The following is an 18,925-nucleotide window of genomic DNA, read 5'->3' as shown; positions in this document are numbered from 1 at the left end:
AAAAGAATGGCCAAGCAAACAGTTTTACAACATCCTAGGGGGAAATTATTGGTATTTCTTATGTATCTTATGAACTGGACTTAATATTTATTTACTTGTTGTGCAACATAATCAGTTTAGTGTTGTTTTAAAATAGGCATTTGTTCAGAAGGTAATTGTATCAAGACACTTCGTTCTTTCCTTTACATGGCTTAGTGTCTAGAAGGAATATTTTATTAAATTCAGACTTTCTTCCTCAGGGTAAAATCCAGTCTTTACATTTCATTTCTTGGATCTGGATCCCATTAGATTTTTACTCACTGAATTAAATCTGAGGGAGTCACGGGTCTCCTTCTTAGAGTGTTTCCAAACATCTCAGAAAGAGAATTAAGATAATTTTCTCCCACCTTTTAACGAAATCTGCTTAGGAGTTTTAGCAAGAGAGAACTTTCCTTTTCTTGTCATTTTTGGAAGGGGAAGTTAGTTACCTTTGATGGCATCTGGTCAACCTGGCTCTCTCGAGGACCCATGAGAAGTAAGGGCCAACCCCGATCCATCTGCGTTCTCTCTACTGTCGTCAGCTGCACTTTCTTACATGTTGGAGTGAAATCTTCTTGTCCTACCTTCACGAAACTGAAAGGTTATACCACTCATTTTTCCAACCTATGGACATTTACATTCTTCTGGTGAGAAGGAAAAGCCCAGAATAGGATTGGAATAAATAATGTAGGAATTTGTGAAAATGCTTGCATTTTCAGTTGTTCATAAAAATAAAGCTGCCATAGGAGCATGCATTGTCAGTGATCACTTCATGTTTTGGAAGTGGCATTTAAAGAACCCACTTCTAAGATTAGACTGAAAGATGAGGCATTGTGTTGTTTCTGTAGTATTCAGGCACCTCAGGATGACACTTTTTGGTAGAAGACTTAGAAATACACCCATACATTCCACAACATTTTATTATGGAAAATTTCAACCATCATCCAATTTTAAGTTCTGTAGTTTCAAGCTGCCAACACAGTATGGAAAACTCAAAGGGAGAGGAAATATAAAAGAGTTCATACTGCTGTAGCTGTGAGGTCTCCTGGCTTCTAGGAGTCATGGGTACCTCTTTGGGGGTCTACCCAGGAAAGCTGACTTTTGATGAATTTGTGTTTTTAAGAGTATAATACCTGGGAACACAGCAATGTCCTCATTTGTTGTGACTGTCGTAAACTGCTCTTCCTAAACTTAAAAGTGTTTAGAGTTGTATGTGCAGATGCGTTTCCCTAGGGTTTAGGCAACCTGTGCTTTCAGGGCAATTTGCCTAAATAGTGTGCATTTAAACTCATTGCAGTCATTCGCTAAATTGTTCACTATGGTCCAAGGTGGTGGCGGGTTTTTAAGGTAAATGTGGTAAGATTTCTCTCCCTCTGTTGACTTAGTTCTTGATTTCCACTTAAACTTAACTAGTGAAAGTAATTGTTTATGAAAAGGGCCAAAAGGGCAAAAGTACAACTAATAAATGTTAACACATGGGAGATGTGAATACAATCTATAGGGGCCAAGCATCTCTAGACTCTGCTAATCTGGAATTAATATTTAGAATATTTCCACTCCTGTCTTGGAGGTTCAAAGTAAGCATTTAGAATCTGTGGCTTTTTTAGAGAGAAAAAAAAAAATGTGTTCTGTGCTATCCACAGCTCTCACTTTATGCCTTTAATATTCTGCTACAACACCTAGACACGTTCACATTTTATGTTCATTTATCATTCATCATTTTCCCTTGTCGAATTAGTTTGCCAAATTGCTTTCTGCTCAGGACTCTTCAAGAGAGCAGAGTTCCTCTTTTGCAGGGATGAAGATATTTCTTAACAGCATTTTGCAGTCGTGAATTCAGAGACTCATGGAGAACATCATTGAATGTACACTTGTAACTCCTTGATTTGAATGATCCATGTAGATATTTAAACTACACTCAAGGACTAGGACGGCTGGTTGCATTGAGAATGTTTGTGGCAGGTAAGAGGAAAGTACAGGAGCCACGCATTTTTGTCTTTGATTAACACATAATTAACTTAATAGCATATTTCTATGTGAATAGAGTGTTTAAATCAGAAAACTTTTGTGAGTCCTAGATAGATCCAATGCAAAGATTTTCAAGACCTAAAGTACAATAATTAAAAATGTTATCCTTTCCAGTAAAATCATATATTTTTGCCCAACTAAAAATAGGGTAATATCAGTGGATTATTGTACCCTAAACTATTCCCCAAAGAAATTCAGGAGTTAGTGGGGGAAACCAAGAATGGTATGTCATGGTTTGTTTGTTCTTAAAAGGCACAAAAGGCTGAAAAGACTGCTATCATTCTCATATGTTGGAAATTACTCAATAAACCTATAAGCACAAGCACACATATGAGTGGGTTTGCATTTTTCCTTAGCTAGTACTTTAAGCCATTGTAACTTCAACCTAACGCTTTCCCTCTGATTTCTCTGTCAAAATGCAGCATGATTTAGGATTGAATAATAGTAAATACGGGTGGGAAAGCATTTGTTATGAAAGATGCTCCATGCGCATAAGGTATTGTTATTTCATCTGATGAGAGAATGTCTAAGTTTCAAAACTATTTCATCATCAATATTTTATGCTAATGAATGAAACAGCAGCTAAGCCAGAGGCCACATGCAAACAGAAACACACTGCAAAATATACAAAGAACATTCTTCCTCCATTTGTTTCCTTAGCAAATAGAATTTGATTACCGAGTTCTTCATGGAGCGATGAGTCTTTGTGTTTTATTTCTGACTATAGACAGAGATCTGTCCCTCTGCCACGGAGATGTTGTCTTATATGAGAGTCATATTTCAGCAAACATAATTAAACCATCACAAACAGAGTCTTCCATTAGTCAGACCAGAGTTATGGTTGTTGTGCTTTAGATTCATAAGAAAGCATTTCACGTTCTGCTGGGGGAAAAGAAAGACCGCTAAATATTTCATGGCTTTTCTTGATCACATTGTTTATTTCTCAGCATTTTAAAGAGATACTTAATTTTTCTCGACAGCTATTTTTGTCAACACGTTAGAGAGATAGATATTAAGGGCAAAATTTGCATGGGATACCAAGAGCTGGTATTTTCCTGAAATGATGCTTACTGGGTGTATAAGAATAAATCTCACGCTGTTCTCCAGAAATGTCCTTGGCATATGATGTGTTCTCTAGAGCTATGTTCTGGTAATGTTCCACATCTAAGGTTTCGAGGAGGGGGAGAAATCATATTTTGATTGGTGTCGTTCAATATACGTTTGGGTTTCATGCAAAAATAAAATGCGGACACTAGAGGGTGCTGTTTGATTTTCTTTTTCACTGAGTTGTGCTGCGGATTCCCGTGAATCAGGGCCCTGAAAAATACCATCGTGTTCTAACCAGGACCAAATTGCACTGCTCTACAGGATGTAGAAATACCCTGAGTTCAAGAAGAGAGGCTGGAAGGTTCAAAATGGGGTAGATGCTAAATTAATTCAGAATTAGTAAAGAAGTAATTCTTTATTACTTTAAACCTGTATGATTGTCATTTTTTGATAATTACTTAATTTCCTTGGTTGAAAGAAGTTTTATTAGATTTCAAGCTCTCACTAAATGTCAAATGGTTCTAAAAATATCTAGAATATTAGACAATGTGAAACAATTGGTGCTCTCAAGTTTTGGCACTAGGATTTTGAGCAGAGCGCATACTTACTACTGGTTAAGAAACTAATTATAGAATTCTCAATTGTCAGAAATGCCAGACCCCGAGATGTTGTTTCTTTTTGATATCAGAGAAATACCAAGTTAATAAGATTCCCAATTTTCACCTTCACTAAACATGTGCTTCCCCCTCACCCCAGCCCCCCATCCCCCCGCCCTGCTTCCTTGAAGCAAATCTTTTTGAGTGGCAGGAGAAGGCAGTGTTCTGGAGTTCTCTAAATATATGATATCATATGGTTTATGTTTGTATCGTGTCATTTTCTAACCTAAGAATATTTTTTAAAAAGCTTAAAGTTCTCGTTTTATAGAGAGGAAAGTTAAGGTATTGTGATCTCAAATGATTTATTTCAAGCCGAGAATCAAGTTAGTAGAAAGGTCAGGATCATCTCCTAGTTCTTCTGCCTTGCAGACAGTCAGCTAAGGGACCTGTTTGTTTTTAGTTCTGTAGATGTGTTTCTCTTTAATACAGATGGGCATGACTGGCTCAGAGACTACTTGGCAGCCATCACCACAGATTTCCAGTTCTCCTCCCTCCCAGTTTCATGGGAAGTTCACAATTCCCCCTCTCTGAAAGTTAGTTCCAGCCATGTACCTTGCTTCGGCCAGTGAAATGGTAACAGAAGTGTGTGTGTCCCTTCTGGGGTGTGACCCCTAGCTGAGGTGAGCCCCAGAGCCTCGTTTTGAGCTGGCAGCATCAAAAGATAATGAAGTGTCAAGAAATAACAAGTGCTGGTGAGGACTTGGGGAAAAGGGAATCCCTTATTGGTGGGAATGTAAATGGGTGCAGCCACTGTGGAGAAGAGTAGGGAGGTTCCTCCATAAATTAAAAATAGAAGTACCATACAATCCAGCAATTCCACTTCTGGGCATTTATTCAAAGGAGATGAAAACACTAACTCCAAAAGATACCTGCACCCCGGTGTCCACAGCAGCATCATTTATAATAGCCGAGACACGGAGACAACCTACGTGTCCATCGGCGGGTGAAGGCATAAAGAAGATATGGTCTGTATGTACAATGGAGTATTATCGAGCCATACAAAAGGAAGAAATTCTGCCATTTGCAATAACATGGATGGACCCTGAGGGCATTAAGCTAAATAAAATAAGTCAGACAGGGAAAGACACACATAGTATGTTCTTACTTATATGGGGGAATCTAAAAACAAAACAAAACAAAAAACATAGAATGGATTGGTGGTTGCCAGAGGCATGGTAAAATGGGTGAAGAGGGTCAAAAGATACAAACTTCCAGTTACAAAATAGATACATCCTCGGGATGTAATGTACAGCATGGTGAGTATAGCTAATAATACCGTATTGCATATGTGAAAGCTGCTAAAAGAGTAGATGTTAAAAGTTCTCATCACAGGAGAAAAGATTGTAACTGTGTATGGTGATGGATGTTAACTAGACTTTTGTGATGATCATTTCCTAGTGTGTATATATATATCGAATCATTATGTCATATTCCTGAAACTGATGTAATGCTATACGTCAATTATATCTCAATAATAATGTGATTCAGGGCTTCCCTGGTGGCGCAGTAGTTGAGAGTCCGCCTGCCGATGCAGGGGACACGGGTTCGTGCCCCGGTCTGGGAAGATCCCACATGCTGCGGAGCGGCTGGGCCCGTGAGCCATGGCCGCTGAGCCTGCGCGTCCGGAGCCTGTGCTCCACAACGGGAGAGGCCACAACGGCGAGAGGCCCGCATACCGCAAAAAAAAAAATAATAGTAATAATGTGATTCTGACACAGGAACAGACAAATAGCCAATGGAAGAGAATCCAGAGCTCACAAAGAGAACCACAGAGGTTGAAACTTGATGTATGATAAAGGCGGTACTGAAGTCCCATGGGGAAAGGATAAATTGTTCAATAAATTCTGTTGAGAGAAAAAAAAGATAATAAAGTCTCATCAACCTCCCTCCCAGGATGGAAGTAAGGATCAGAGCCCCCTGATGTGAGAAAGAGAGAAATCTTTGTTGTTTAAGCCACTGAGATTCTGGGGTGTTCTAATATGGCTCTACACCTAGCTTATCCTGATGACAGACAAAGGTGTCCACCAAGTGAGAAGACCAAAGGCCAAGAATTAAAGTGTGGTAAGAAAGGATTGAATTAAAAATCTAAAAAACAATTATAGTGTTTAATTTAGAAAATTCTAGTGACTTTGATATGAAAATCAATAAAGAGAAGTTATTAAATATGAAAACATTTCCTCCTTGTATGTCTTCAGTTAAAATTCATCTAAGGAAATCAAGTTAAAAAAATAAATGAGATGTTACTGTGTTCAACTCAGAATCTGATTGTGAAAACCTAAACCTTAGACTATGGAAATGAGAATGGAGCTCTAAGTCTGCTGATCTTGAAGTGGGGGAAAGTCTGGAGTTGAGGATTTTCACGTGAAAAAAAACATGTACATGACATCAATTTCCATCATGGTGAGGAAGAGATACTGTGTCTCTCCTAGAACAGATGGTTTGATTCCTTAATCCATCTCAATGTTCAGCATTTTCCCAAAAGATCCTAAGATGTTTAAGTTGAAGCAGATGCATATTTTTCTCCATCAATACTGGTTGTCCTCTTGGCTGCATAGCATCTATGACTACCAAGCTAGAGCTTGTGGACCCTCCCCGGGGCTGGGAGAGCAAAGCCGCTCAGTGCAGACTCAGTCTATACCCCGCTTCTTCAGCCCAGTGACAGTGTGATGCCGGGCCTTTTATAGGTAAGACAACAGGAATCGTACCCACAACCCACGGTCAAGGACGCTAGGATTTCTGCTCAGCGCTTCTGCCCAGAGTTCCCAGAGAAAGAAAAAAATGCCATCAGCTTAAATCCAAAACAACTTCAAAATAAACTTGAAGTGGCGTTTACCTTGTTTTTAACCTTAAAAAGAGAGGCACCCCAGGGATATATTTACCAGGCCCTCTATTGTGTAGTTAATTATAGTAAATGTGGGTTTTTTGTGCCACATACAAAAGAGGACGCTGCCTGCTTCTCTTCTACATGGCACCTCACTAAACAACCTGCTGATGCTCTGTCAGGACAAATAGCCACATTAACAAAACGCTGGCCAGCAGGGCCTACCTGCTCCAGTCGCTGCTGCTGGTTTTTTGGTTTTTTTGTTTTTTTTAAATCAGAGGATGCTATTTGGTGTGCAAAGCTTACCGTCGATAAGTATGATTCCAGCCACAGAGTAATGAGAATAATTGAACACAAAGTTTATTTAAGCATAAAACACGTTAAAAATGATTTGGTTGATTTGTGAGAGAGAAGAGTTTGGGTCTGAAGAGACGGATGGGGTGTTGGGGTTCCCCAGGTCTGCAAACAATACATGCAGTGGCCACGTGGCCCGTCAGGGCTGGAGGACACAGCGGCGGGTGTGGGGAGGGGAGCAACACAGGCGCATCGAGGTCAGATGCTTCCAAACATTGGAGAGATTCCTTAGAGGGAGTCAAACCTTCCAATCACCGCTTCTCAATATTCGATATCGTTCCAACAGGCCCTTTCTCTATAAAAACTATGATACAGAAACAGCACTGGTGGGATAGATTTCTCTGGTCAGATTTCTGACAGACTTGTCTAACCAGAATTTTCTCCTTTACCGGTTTTTCATGCGAACCAACGTTTCTAGTGACAACTAATTGGAAATTTTAGGCAAGATATATGTTTTCCACAACTGGCTTTTAGAAGCCCAGTTGCATACCTTGAAAGAGGAGCATGGCATTTCCCTCTTTTCTGGAACCCTGACCGTTTGGGGCAGGTGGCATCACTTTGAGACAGTGGGCAATCTCAAATAGGTTTTCACTTAAGGGCACACACCTTTTATCCTACAGGGAGTTGAAGTAAGTAAATTACAGTACTTTATATAGCAACCTTGAGTTAATTATGAGGTCGTGCCTGATGTATAGACAAAATGCCATAATGAAATCTGGGTCATGATGAGAAGCAGCGTCCAAACTTGAAGTTCAATGGAAGAATTAGAGGCTGTGAACAGAGAGAGACATAGTAAGTCCTATGAAAAAAAATATACCTGTTCGACATGGATCAGACATCTTTGTGGCATTCCAATAAAGGAACCTACTTTCTTCATTGCCAAGAACCCACTTTCTCCAAATGGCCTGGACTCAGGCAGCACGGAAGCAAAATTAACCCAACCTTTAGGAGAGTCCTGCTAACTTAGAGGGTACCGGGGACACCTGGCAGCCAAGGCTATTGCAGGAAACCTTGTTTGTTGGATCACACACCCCAGTCCCAGCTCAATCCAGGTAGACAGGGGGCCAGATCTAAGGCCAATATTTGGTACTTAAATGGCTGGATAACTTCCTTCTTTAAATATCACCTTCATCTATACAAGCAGCTCATGCAGCTCAATATCAAAAAACAAACAACCCAATCCAAAAATGGGCAGAAGACCTAAATAGACATTTCTCCAAAGAAGATACACAGATTGCCAACAAACACATGAAAGGATGCACTAATCATTAGAGAAATGCAAATCAAAAGTGCAATGAGGTATCACCTCACACCGGTCAGAATGGCCATCATCAAAACATCTACAAACAGTAAATGCTGGAGAGGGTGTGGAGAAAAGGGAACCCTCTTGCGCTGTTGGTGGGAATGTAAATTGATACAGCCACTATGGAGAACAGTATGGAGGTTCCTTAAAAAACTAAAAATAGAACTACCATACGACCCAGCAATCCCGCTACTGGGCATATACCCTGAGAAAACCATAATTCAAAAAGAGTCATGTACCACAATGTTCATTGCAGCTCTATTTACAATAGCCAGGACATGGAAGCAACCTAAGTGTCCATCAACAGATGAATGGATAAAGAAGATGTGGCACATATATACAATGGAATATTACTGAGCCATAAAAAGAAACGAAATTGAGTCATTTGTAGTGAGGTGGATGGACCTAGAGTCTGTCATACAGAGTGAAGTAAGTCAGAAAGAGAAAAACAAATACCATATGCTAACACATATATATGGAATCTAAAAACAAAAAAAATGGTCCTGATGAACCTAGGGGCAGGATAGGAATAAAGACACAGATGTAGAGAATGGACTTGAGGACACGGGGAGGGGGAAGGGTAAGCTGGGACAAAGTGAGAGAGTAACACTGACACGTACACACTACCAAATATAAAATAGATAGTTAGTGGGAAGCAGCCGCATAGCACAGGGAGATCAGCTCGGTGCTTTGCGACCACCTAGAGCTGTGGGAGGGTGGGAGGGAGACGCAAGAGGAAGGGCATATGGGGATATACATATGCGTATAGCTGATACACTTTGTTATACAGCAGAAACTAACACACCATTGTAAAGCAATTATACTCCAATAAAGATATTGAAAAAAAATCACTTTTATCTTTTAGATAAAAGAGCAGGGACCAAAAGGTTTTAAAAAAAAAAACCCAAAATGATGCTAGAATTCCTTGGGCGTTTTCCTCATCTCTCCTTCTTACTTTCTGGAAGTCTCATAGATCAGTTGCTGACCGAGTGGGCCTCACATAGGACTGTCTCCTTCTCAGGGTCAAGAACTTCCTATGTCCCCAGCTGCCGGCCCTGAACGGGAGTCGTGCTCACCTCTGCAGCTCTTGCCGTCCTCCTGCAGGGTCCCCGTCACGCAGCTGCACAGAGGCCCGTCCACCCGGCTCGTGCAGATCTGCTCACACCCTCCGTTGTCCTCACACCAGTCCAGCCCTGAAAAAGAGCCGCTGGACAAGTTACCTGCAGACAGTCCAGCTCTTCAACTCGTATCTAAGGGCAAGGCCTTAAAGAGAGGAGTGGAAGGAAAAAATCCCGGTACTGTCATGAGTTTTTAATAGTCCGTGAAAAGATTTCATTATGGAAGCGGGCAGGCTTCTCAAACTGGGGTCCCCAAACTGGCGTCCTCAAGCTCCTTGTTCACCAGATTCACATAGTAGGCAAAACACACCCCAGACTTAGCCCGAGCCTTCAAATCCCACTGTTTCAATCATTTATAGTGTGTTTTAGGGAACGCACATACTTTTTCTCCTAATAGGTCCCACTGAGATGATCTGTGCTTTAGGTTCCTTGCTGTAATCTGTGGCAATCCTGGAATTTTGAGGGCAATTCTGAAAGACAGAACACCGGAGGGAAAATTTCACACAATTAAGCTGATAACTTATTCTTCACCACGTTTCCACCTCCAAAAGAGGCAGTGGCTCAGCCTGGAGCACTGCTGCAGCTCAGATTAATTAGAATCAATCCATTCTTGATCACTGAGCCCACTGGGACTCGGGGCTTTATGTGGAACAGAATTAAATATATTCTCCACACTAGAATTAGATTCAAAGAGGCTCCCTTCCCAGGGAGGAGGATCCCGTATCAGATCAGACAGTAATGTACGCAGCAACATCTGAAAGTAGCTCTGACCATAATTCACATCTCGATTCGGCCAACATGGGGCGAGCATAAAGCTGCAGTGTTAAAGGTTAGGGACGAGGTACTAGTGCAGTAAAATCTTAGGGACGTAGCCTTACGTGGTGGGGATGCAAGCCTGGCGTGGACCAGATGATTGGTTTGTCACCTCATCCCGCCAGCCCCTCCAGAGCCTCAGGCCTGGGTGTGGATTTGGACGATCTATGGGATAATCCCTGTCTAAAGGACACCTGGATAAAGTGTATCCTGAGCCCGGGAGTTTGCTTCTGTGGTGGAGGGGAGCTTGGCCCCATCGCTCACCTCAGATGCAGGTGGCCTGACTCTGGCATATTAGTTCTCAGACAGGGCTAATTTTGCCCCCCGAGGGACACTGGGCAAAGTCAGGAGGCATTTTGGGTGTTGCAAGTGGGGAGCAGGTGATACTGGGGTCTACTGGGTAGAGGCCAGGGATGCTGCTAAACAGCCTACAGAGCACAGGGCAGCCCTACAACAAAGAATCATTTGGTCCAAAATGTCTGTAGTGCTGAGGTTTGAGAAACCCTGGTCTAGTGTTATGCCGACAACAGACTGACATTGCTAAGTCAGATAAAAGGAGTAAATGGTCATCATTCTACCCTGCTCTCTTATTGTTCCAGATGACTGCCACTCCTAGACATCTGAAGATGGTTCCAATTCAGCCACTGCCAGGTGCAGTGAGTCCTAAAGAACTCTAAAGAGCCACCGACGTCGGGATTCGTGACTCCCCACGTGGGGAAAACTGGGACTGAGAGAAATAAAGCTAAGCACCGAATTTTCACGCTCTCACTTACTATTTTACAGGAGTACTTTTCTGAATCACAGAGGGACACTGCGCAGTGAAGATGGACTTCATCGTAGTCCCCAATGAACTTAAAGACGGTGACGTGGAAGCGACAGGTGAGGGAGACACCGTTTTCCTCGATGCCAATGGTGTTGTCTTTAATGTTCTGACACCTATTCGGAAAAAAGGGACTCTCTGCTTCACACTTTCACGTTTCATACAAAAACCATCATGAACGGTAAAAATGCCTTTGCGTTTGAAGGTGACCTCTGGAGTGTGTGGGTCTGTCATTTACTACGACTCCCTTATAGTTTCAGTTTGTTGGAAAAGCATCAAACAGCACCTCAAATTAGGATCTTAACTACAGCTAAAAACAAAATGACCACGGGCCTGCACTCAATTTCCCTACCCGCCCGTTTCTCATTCCTCCCCCTCACGATGCTGTGTTTTACTGATATCAGTTTAATAAACACAAGATGAGTCCTTACATCTTCTGTACTTTCTTCAGTTAATTATCAGTTTTGGCAGGGGCCCCTTTTTCAAACTCTATTGGCAAATCTGTTTTCACTTGTGGGAGCTGGAGAAGACGGACCAGCAGTCTAAGGTGAGCTGAACGATTGTTCTGACGTAGGGATCACTCCCTTCCCCTCTCCTTGTGGTACTGAGCCAACAGGCAGGGACACAGGTATCTCGCCTCCACCTGTTAGAGTTTCTTAAATGGACCACAGTCTCTTATGCCCCAGGGTCTTTCATGTACTGTTTCCCCCACCTGGAAGCCTCTCTGCACTCCTTCCACTGCTAACTAACCCTGCTCTTTCTCCATTGCCCATCTGTGGCTCCCCCTCCTATATACACATGCCCTGACCAGGCAGGAACAGGTGGCTTTGCCTGGATTTGCCAACAACACCCTGCTGAGCCCCTGGGCTTCAGGAACCAAGGTGTAGTCCTCACTGTGTCTCCAACACACTGGAGGGCACGCAGTAAGTATTTAAAAAGATGTGGTACATATATACAATGGAATATTACTCAGCCGTTAAAAAGAACGAAATAATGCCACTTGCAGCAACATGGATGGGCCTGGAGATTATCATACTAAGTGAAGTAAGTCAGACAGAGAAAGATAAATATATGATATTCTGCTTATATGCGGAATCTAAAAAAAGTGATACAAATGAACTTATTTATAAAACAGAAATCGACTCACAGACTTAGAGAAAGAACTTATGGTTACCGGGGGGGAAGGCTGGGGGCGAGGGATAGATTGGGAGTTTGGGGTTGACATGTACATACTGCTGTATTTAAAATAGATAACCAACAAGGACGTACTGTAAAACAATAAATAAAAATGAAAAATAAATTAAAAAGAATACTTAGATGCTCTTTAGTCATACTCACACAAATATTTGCCTGAAAAGCAATAAAAGCTATGACCCGTCTTTCAGCTCTGAGAGAACGTGTATGTGTATATATAAAGCTGTACTTTTACTTTTGAAACATTACGTACAGTGTTAACTCTCAGAACCGTTTTGTTTGAAATATGGTATTAAAATTATACTTAATTTTTAGACCAAAGAAAAAAATCTTTTTTTTAGACTGCATGAATCAGCGACTGAATGAATGAATTGTGCTTCCATGGCCAAGGTTGGCGCACTGCGGCCAAGAAGCTCTTTAAAACGATCTTATCGAGATAAAAAGGGTGACTCTTTTCCTTACGTTTCCTTCCCCTGGCCCCCAGGATTCAGTAGCTTCGTGATAAGGAAAATTAAAAATGGAAGTTATCCTTCAGCATTCCCACACCTATTCAGTTTGGTAGTTAGTCCATAAGGCAATAGTTTCCTTAAATGCTTTGAAACAAAAACTTACTTGCCATACTTTTCCTTGTCACTGTGACTCATCTGAATAATCTAAATTGGTTCAAGGATTCTACAACATTCTCAGCCCTCCAGTCTTCACGCAGACCTTCCGTCTTAACTAGACCCCCAACTCCCAGAGAGATGATTCAAGGTTTAAGTGTCAGAAGAACAGGAAGCAGAAGGAAGGAGCCTCGGGAAGCAGGGACAGGCTGTCTGGTTGCCGCCTTAGGGGGACAAACAAACCGAGCACCAGAATCCTTTGTCCACTATCAGAGGAACGAGCGTCCTTTCCTCTGGGCACATGAAGAGAACAGAGAAGCGACCTTCGTGTGCCCAGACCTTGGCATCACTGGTAGATGGCAGTGGCGTCTCTGCCCCCAACGTAGCTGGAGAGGAGCGGCTGGCCCCTCCCCCCAAATTCTGATGCGGACCCACTCTGCTGCTCAGCCATTCAGCACTGGGCAGCAGTTTTCCCGTAAGCTCACTGGGAAAAACCAATAACCACATCCCTCCAAGAAAGATCAAGAGGACTCATGAATTAAATTCTCTCACACGATGAAATTACTTCACACCCAACAACGGTTTAATTTGAAGAGACCTTCATGCAGACCCTGGGGGGAGCTGAGACTTATGAACCCGCTCACTTACTCTCCCTCTCTGGGTCAACTCTATTAAATACTATTTAAAAAATGCTAAATGCCACAGTGTCCTTCAAAGGCGGCCCAAGCCTGCCCACCCGGGTTGTACAGCGGCTCAGATCGTAGCTCTTTTACTTTGGGAAAGGGCCATGGCTGGGGCGCGGGGAGGGGGAGGGAGAGGAAGGGAACAGATGAAGAAACGGAGACCTGTGATGTTAGCCAGAGCATCTGGGCCTGTTAAGACACCACACAGTCACCAAGTCCTTCCCTCTGCCTCTAGGGAGGCTAAAAATCAACTCAAAAAGGTAGTGCCTTCATGAGGCCTTTGCTGAAAATCCCACTCTGTGCCTCAGCAACGCAGGCCACAAGCCACACCTGGCCAGGTAGGGAGTTGATGCGTCTTGGTGCTTGAAAGATTTCTTCCTCTGCCCCTTGCTGGTTGGGTGTCCTTGGGTGAGCTGTGTACAGGCTCTGAGCTGTTCATGTGCAAAACAGTGGCTATTGTTTGTCTGCCTAGAACCATCCCTTCCTTCCCCAACTTTAAGGGTAATTACAGTATCCATAGCACTCCCTGACCACTCCAGGGAGGGATGCTGACTCAGGCCTGGGATAGGGTTCAAGAAACACTACCCCCAAACCTGGCACCTTGAATATTTTAAGCTGAAGGAGTTTGAGAAAATGGCAGAACCAGGAATGTCACTCTTCTCACCTGAAACAGGTCATAAAGCCCTTATGTGAGAGGTGCCCTCCCTATACCAGAAGGAAAGGAGCATCCTTATTTCTGAAGACAAAGGGACACTGAGATGAAACTGAACAGTCTGGCTAAGATTCCCCGCAGTTTACTACAATTACCACATACTCTTGACCTTCTCCACGACTGTCCACTCTTCATCAAGCCGGGCATAACAATGCTCAGCGTGAACTGTTTCTTCGAGTCTTCGTTTCCTTATGAAGACTCCCAAGTCACGTAGAACTTACATTAGATAAATGTTATGCCTTTTTCCTGTTAATCTGTCTTTGTCCATTTAATGTTCAGACCCAGCCAGGAACCCTAAGAGGGTCAAGAAAAACTTTGTCCTCCACAACACCAGGCAATTTAATGTTGCATCTCCTCCAAACATGGCAGAGGAAATCCATCCAAGAAAGGCTAATCATACTCCTTCTCAGGGATTCCCTGAATTGGGGTTAGAAGGAATGCTCACTCCGGGGGGTTACAATGCTGAAAAAAATGCCAGTGTCTAACGAGGTCAATGAGAGAGACAGAGACAGAGAGGGACAGTGACTGAGACAGAGAAACAGAGAGCAAGGGATAGAGGGAGGGAGGGAGTCACAGCATCTGGCTTCCTGGACCCAATCCCTGAAGCCACATCTGCTTAACGTGATTTGGTTTCGTAACCATTAAGCGCCTTGCTTTTGCATAAACTAGTTTGAAATGGTCTCTACCGCTTATAAGAGAAAGAATTTTGATTAACATAGTCAACTGCTTTTAAGAATTATGGTACTGGGATGATGGAAATGTTCCAAAATTAGATTATGGTGATGGTTGCACTTCTCTGTAAATTTACTAAAAATCATTGAATTTTGCACTTAGAACAAGTACATTATATTGTATATAAATTATGTATGCAATAAAAAAGTATTGTTGCTTGACAAAACCAGTAAGTATGTTTATAAAATAAAGATAATTATCATGGCGGTTGTTTGGTCCAGTCTTTTCTTCTTTTTCATTCACCCATTCATTTATTCATTCATTCAACAATTTTGTTGCCTAACCATGCTGTTTCAGGAAATATGCTAGGTGCTGGGCATATACTGGTAAGTTAAAAAAAAAAAAAAGTTTATAAGCTATCATTCTAATCCCTTTTTAATTTTCATGGATGTTCTATTCACCAACCTTTAGTTATTCTCCTTACATCCTTTCGTTTGCAGATAATCCACATTCAACTCAGATTGAAATTCAAGTAGGCAGGACAGAATGCCCTCTTGGGTCACATTGAGAGTAAAGCATTTTGTAGTTAATGCCACATGGAACTGGTGATCTACCACTAAACTGCTGTGGATTTAAGCACTGCTTGATTCACTAAGCCTCAGCCTTCTCATCTGTAAAATGGGGCTTATAATATCTACCTCATACGTTGTCATCAGGATTAGACAGTTCTTGGGTGCAAAATGCTGGCCCTGTAGGTCGTCAACAAATGTTAGTTCCCATTCTCTTCCCTAAAGAACAATGTAGGCAAATCTAATACTAAAGGCTCTGAGACTGTCCTCCGAGAAGAGGCTACCCACCCTTCTTCAATGATGAAGTATCGGAGCTTGTCATTGCTGTCGCGGGAGGGGGTGGCGTAGCATTTGTTCAGCGTCAGAATCAGATGCGTGGAATCGGCTCCAACCACAAAGACCCCTACATACAGCACATCTCGAGTCGTCAGCACCACTTCGCCCTGGCGGTATGGATGTTTGTAGGAGGCATTTTTGTAGAGCGCCATCTTGGTGGTGAAGCTGCCTTCTTGGGTTGGAACTGTCAGGTTAATGACGCTACAAGAGAAACAGTCATAAGTCGGGGAACCCCAAGCAACGTTATCTATTCAATTACTTACCGTTTTCCAGGCTGAAAATGCAGAGGGAAGGCCAAGCAGAGAGTAGTAAAGTCTAATAATTAAATTTAAATAATTAAATCTAATTTTAATTAAAATTAAAAATTCAGTTCCTCAGCACCTCTCTCGCCCTGGCACATTTCAAGAGCTCAATGGCCATATACAGCTACTGTATTGGACAGTACTGATATAGGACATTCCCATCACTGTAGAAAGTTCTATCGAACAATGCTGGTCTAAGGCATCTAGGTTCAGAAAATATGAATTATTCTCTCCCTAGTGCTTCAGAGACAGATGCTAGCAGTTTTGACTGTGCTAACCTTAACTGTCAAGGAAAAGACAGAGCAACGTGCACAGCCCATGAGATTCTCTACCTTAGCATAGGCTTCACGACAGAGTCCAAGGAGATCTTGATATCCAGCTCATAAGCACATGAAAATTCCACACTGATCGTCCTGTCCCTGGTGATGATGTTGCCAGTATTGTTGGCACTTTCTATCCAAATGGTGTTTTTATACATGATATGAGTGGCATTGGACTGCAAAGCAAAGGGAGGTCAGAAATCATTAAATCTGGGCGCGAGTATGTGGCTTGCATTTCAAATCCACGGGCCGGAAAGTGGAAACACGGCTTCATTTCATATATAACCCAGAGGCCAATATAAATCAGGATGGAGCTAGTCTCAGCACTTACTAGAAGACAATAGATGTCAACAGCACCCTTCAGTCTGATAACCTTGAATGCCCACGGAGGGTGATTTCATGTACCACTGAATTCTAAGTACAACCGGTCCCCAGTTATCTGTGGGAACCCAAGCTGGGGACAGCATGGAGTATTGCCATCCTGAGGTAATATATATCTTCTCTTTCAAGTCTTAATTCAAAATCCAGCCTCCGCCAAGTCTTGTACCAGACAGCCCACAAGTACCAAAATGAACACATGCATGTTTCACCGTCTTGCACCTTTCACTCCCTGATAAAAAGTGTTAATGAACACAGTTATCAAAAAAAGACAGTAGGAAGGCACAGGAGGAAGAGAAGTGAGATGCTTTGCTAACCTATGAATTGGATAACCCGACACAAAGTGTTGTGACCTTGCTGTATTTCTGCAGCCAACTGTTAAGTGATGTCTGGGACACCCTTACACCCTGAAATAGCTGAACCCAGCTGTCTTTACCTGGAAGAACAACAGAAGCATGAGAGAGGTAAAAACATGTGTCAACATGCAGGGCAAAGGACAGCAGACAGCGCAAACCAGGGAAGGAAGCATGTCACTTATCTTGCTTTCAGTTCAACCACTTAGCACCCAATGATTATTTTCCCGCTGTCCTTCATTTCACACGTGCCTTTTGCTGTTTTCCAAGGAGCATGTTTCTAAGTCGAACCCCTGAAGTTGGCTTAAGAACAATCAATGTGCAAACACCTGGAGCTGTCACCACCTCAGCCAGGTGCTCTTTCCTGCCCTCGTTCCTCACCTGCACAATGTTTCCACAGTTCCCTTTGGTGTTGTTGATCTGAAAGGAGATAAAGTCCTCTCCCTCAATGCCGGTGCACTGCCTGTCATTGATCCGCACACCCTCCCTCTCGAAGCCGAGCTGGAAGAGTTTGCACTTAGATATGGACACTTCCATCTGGGCAGCCTTGCAGGTCACCTCTGCGTCAATGATGTCGTGGGAGTCTGTGGGGAAACAGTCATTATGAAAGGCACGTCAGTGGGAGTTGGTCTTGCTGTGTGGGTGGGCGAAGCACCCCATTCTCTTTAGAAGAGACTGATGGGCTTCACACAGAGGCTGCAGCATTTCTAATGAGGCTCTGATCAAACTAAATGAGTATATGAACTCATTCAAAGCAATAACTTGGGCAATGCAAGGCCTTTTTTTTTTTTTTTTTTTTTTTTGTCCATGCCGTGTGGCACGTGGGATCTCAGTTCCCCGACCAGGGGTCGAACCCACGCCCCCTGCATTGGAAGCGAGGAGTCTTAACCACTGGACCACCAGGGAAGTCCCCAGAGAGCCTTTTTTTAAAGGTGTAAATGCTATACAAAGCGTCTTTGATCTTTTCTTCCTAAACCCAGGATTTCCGCCCCGCTTTGGTGGTAGCTACTGTCCGTAAGCTCCATACCGCATCTGGCTCACTGTGGCCTGGCTAAAGAACGTGCCCCCAGTGAGGGCAGCCCTGGTCAGGCCACTCCACAGCCCAGCTGGTACCCAGGCCGGCACTCGGAGCTCTTGTTTTTTGAAATGGAATGTGCCAGTGGACATGTTCCGTGAGTACACAAACACAGGCTAATAAGCACTAAAGAAACGGAGAGAAACGTTTTTATCTGCCTAGGTGAAGCCTTTGAACAGCACATGTGGTCCCCTTCTGCGGAGCCTTCTGGTCAACCAGGCTTTCATTCTCTGATGATGCTAAACGTGGCATGTGCCTTCTGAGTTCCTTGGTTCAGCCAAGGACACGGAGCTGGGAAGCAAAGCAGGTCCCCCACAAGCCGACAAAACGAGTGTGCTCTTGGCCAGGGGACAAGGCCATTCCTACCTTATGGGGACTCCTACCTGGAGTCCTAGTTGTTTGCCGTTTGCTTCAACATTTCTGCTTTCTTCAGGACCCACCGAAAAGCTTCGGGCCAGATAAAGCTGGCTTTAAACACGTCTTACATCACCTGGCACTCTCATCCTGATTCTTTCATGTTTTCGTCAAACCACCTTATCTCCCTGTGAGTCTAAAAGATCAGTTTGGATCCCTCTGATGTTGAACATGGCCTCAGATGGAGCTGGCTGATGCTATGCATGTCCAAATTTGCGTGTTATCATTTATTGAAGAAAAGGATGTAGCTACAAGGAAACGAACATTAGCCTGCTCTGAAGAGGTCGGGTTCCTTCCTTGTTCTGCTTAAATGCTCATGAAAGCTTCGTTACTTGGG

General features: G+C 43.0%; 1 protein-coding gene and 1 long non-coding RNA gene across 18 annotated transcripts in view; one reads left to right on the top strand and one right to left on the bottom strand.

The window, feature by feature from the left end:
* Window positions 1–12,834, top strand: part of LOC111167421 (uncharacterized) — an 89,139-nt gene extending 76,305 nt beyond the window's left edge. For both annotated transcript variants that reach the window (XR_016393946.1, XR_002642814.3), the window contains exon 4: window positions 10,942–12,834. This is a non-coding gene — a long non-coding RNA (uncharacterized LOC111167421). The remainder of the gene's footprint in view (window positions 1–10,941) is intronic.
* Window positions 6,854–18,925, bottom strand: part of TECTA (tectorin alpha) — an 80,866-nt gene continuing 68,794 nt past the window's right edge. For 10 of the 16 annotated variants that reach the window (XM_089915717.1, XM_089915712.1, XM_089915713.1 and 7 more), the window contains 7 exons: window positions 17,481–17,683; window positions 16,381–16,544; window positions 15,699–15,947; window positions 10,932–11,094; window positions 9,728–9,815; window positions 9,304–9,420; window positions 6,854–7,695 (listed from right to left, as the gene is read on the bottom strand). In XM_089915717.1, the coding sequence (XP_089771843.1) occupies window positions 7,595–7,695; window positions 9,304–9,420; window positions 9,728–9,815; window positions 10,932–11,094; window positions 15,699–15,947; window positions 16,381–16,544; window positions 17,481–17,683 (1,085 nt within the window). In that variant the 3' untranslated portion in view covers window positions 6,854–7,594. Of the gene's footprint in view, window positions 7,696–9,303; window positions 9,491–9,727; window positions 9,816–10,931; window positions 11,095–15,698; window positions 15,948–16,380; window positions 16,545–17,480; window positions 17,684–18,925 lie in introns of those variants that run through there. The other 6 variants (XM_089915720.1, XM_089915723.1, XM_089915721.1 and 3 more) reach the window with 4 other exon arrangements.

The sequence above is a fragment of the Delphinapterus leucas genome, chromosome 7 (genome assembly GCF_059928025.1).
Source record: "Delphinapterus leucas isolate spDelLeu-1000000601 "Yukka" chromosome 7, BTC_Dleu_Yukka2, whole genome shotgun sequence".
Classification (NCBI taxonomy): Eukaryota; Metazoa; Chordata; class Mammalia; order Artiodactyla; family Monodontidae; genus Delphinapterus; species Delphinapterus leucas.
The sequence above is the reverse complement of the archived record's forward strand: the minus strand, read 5'-3'. Positions and strand labels throughout refer to the sequence as shown.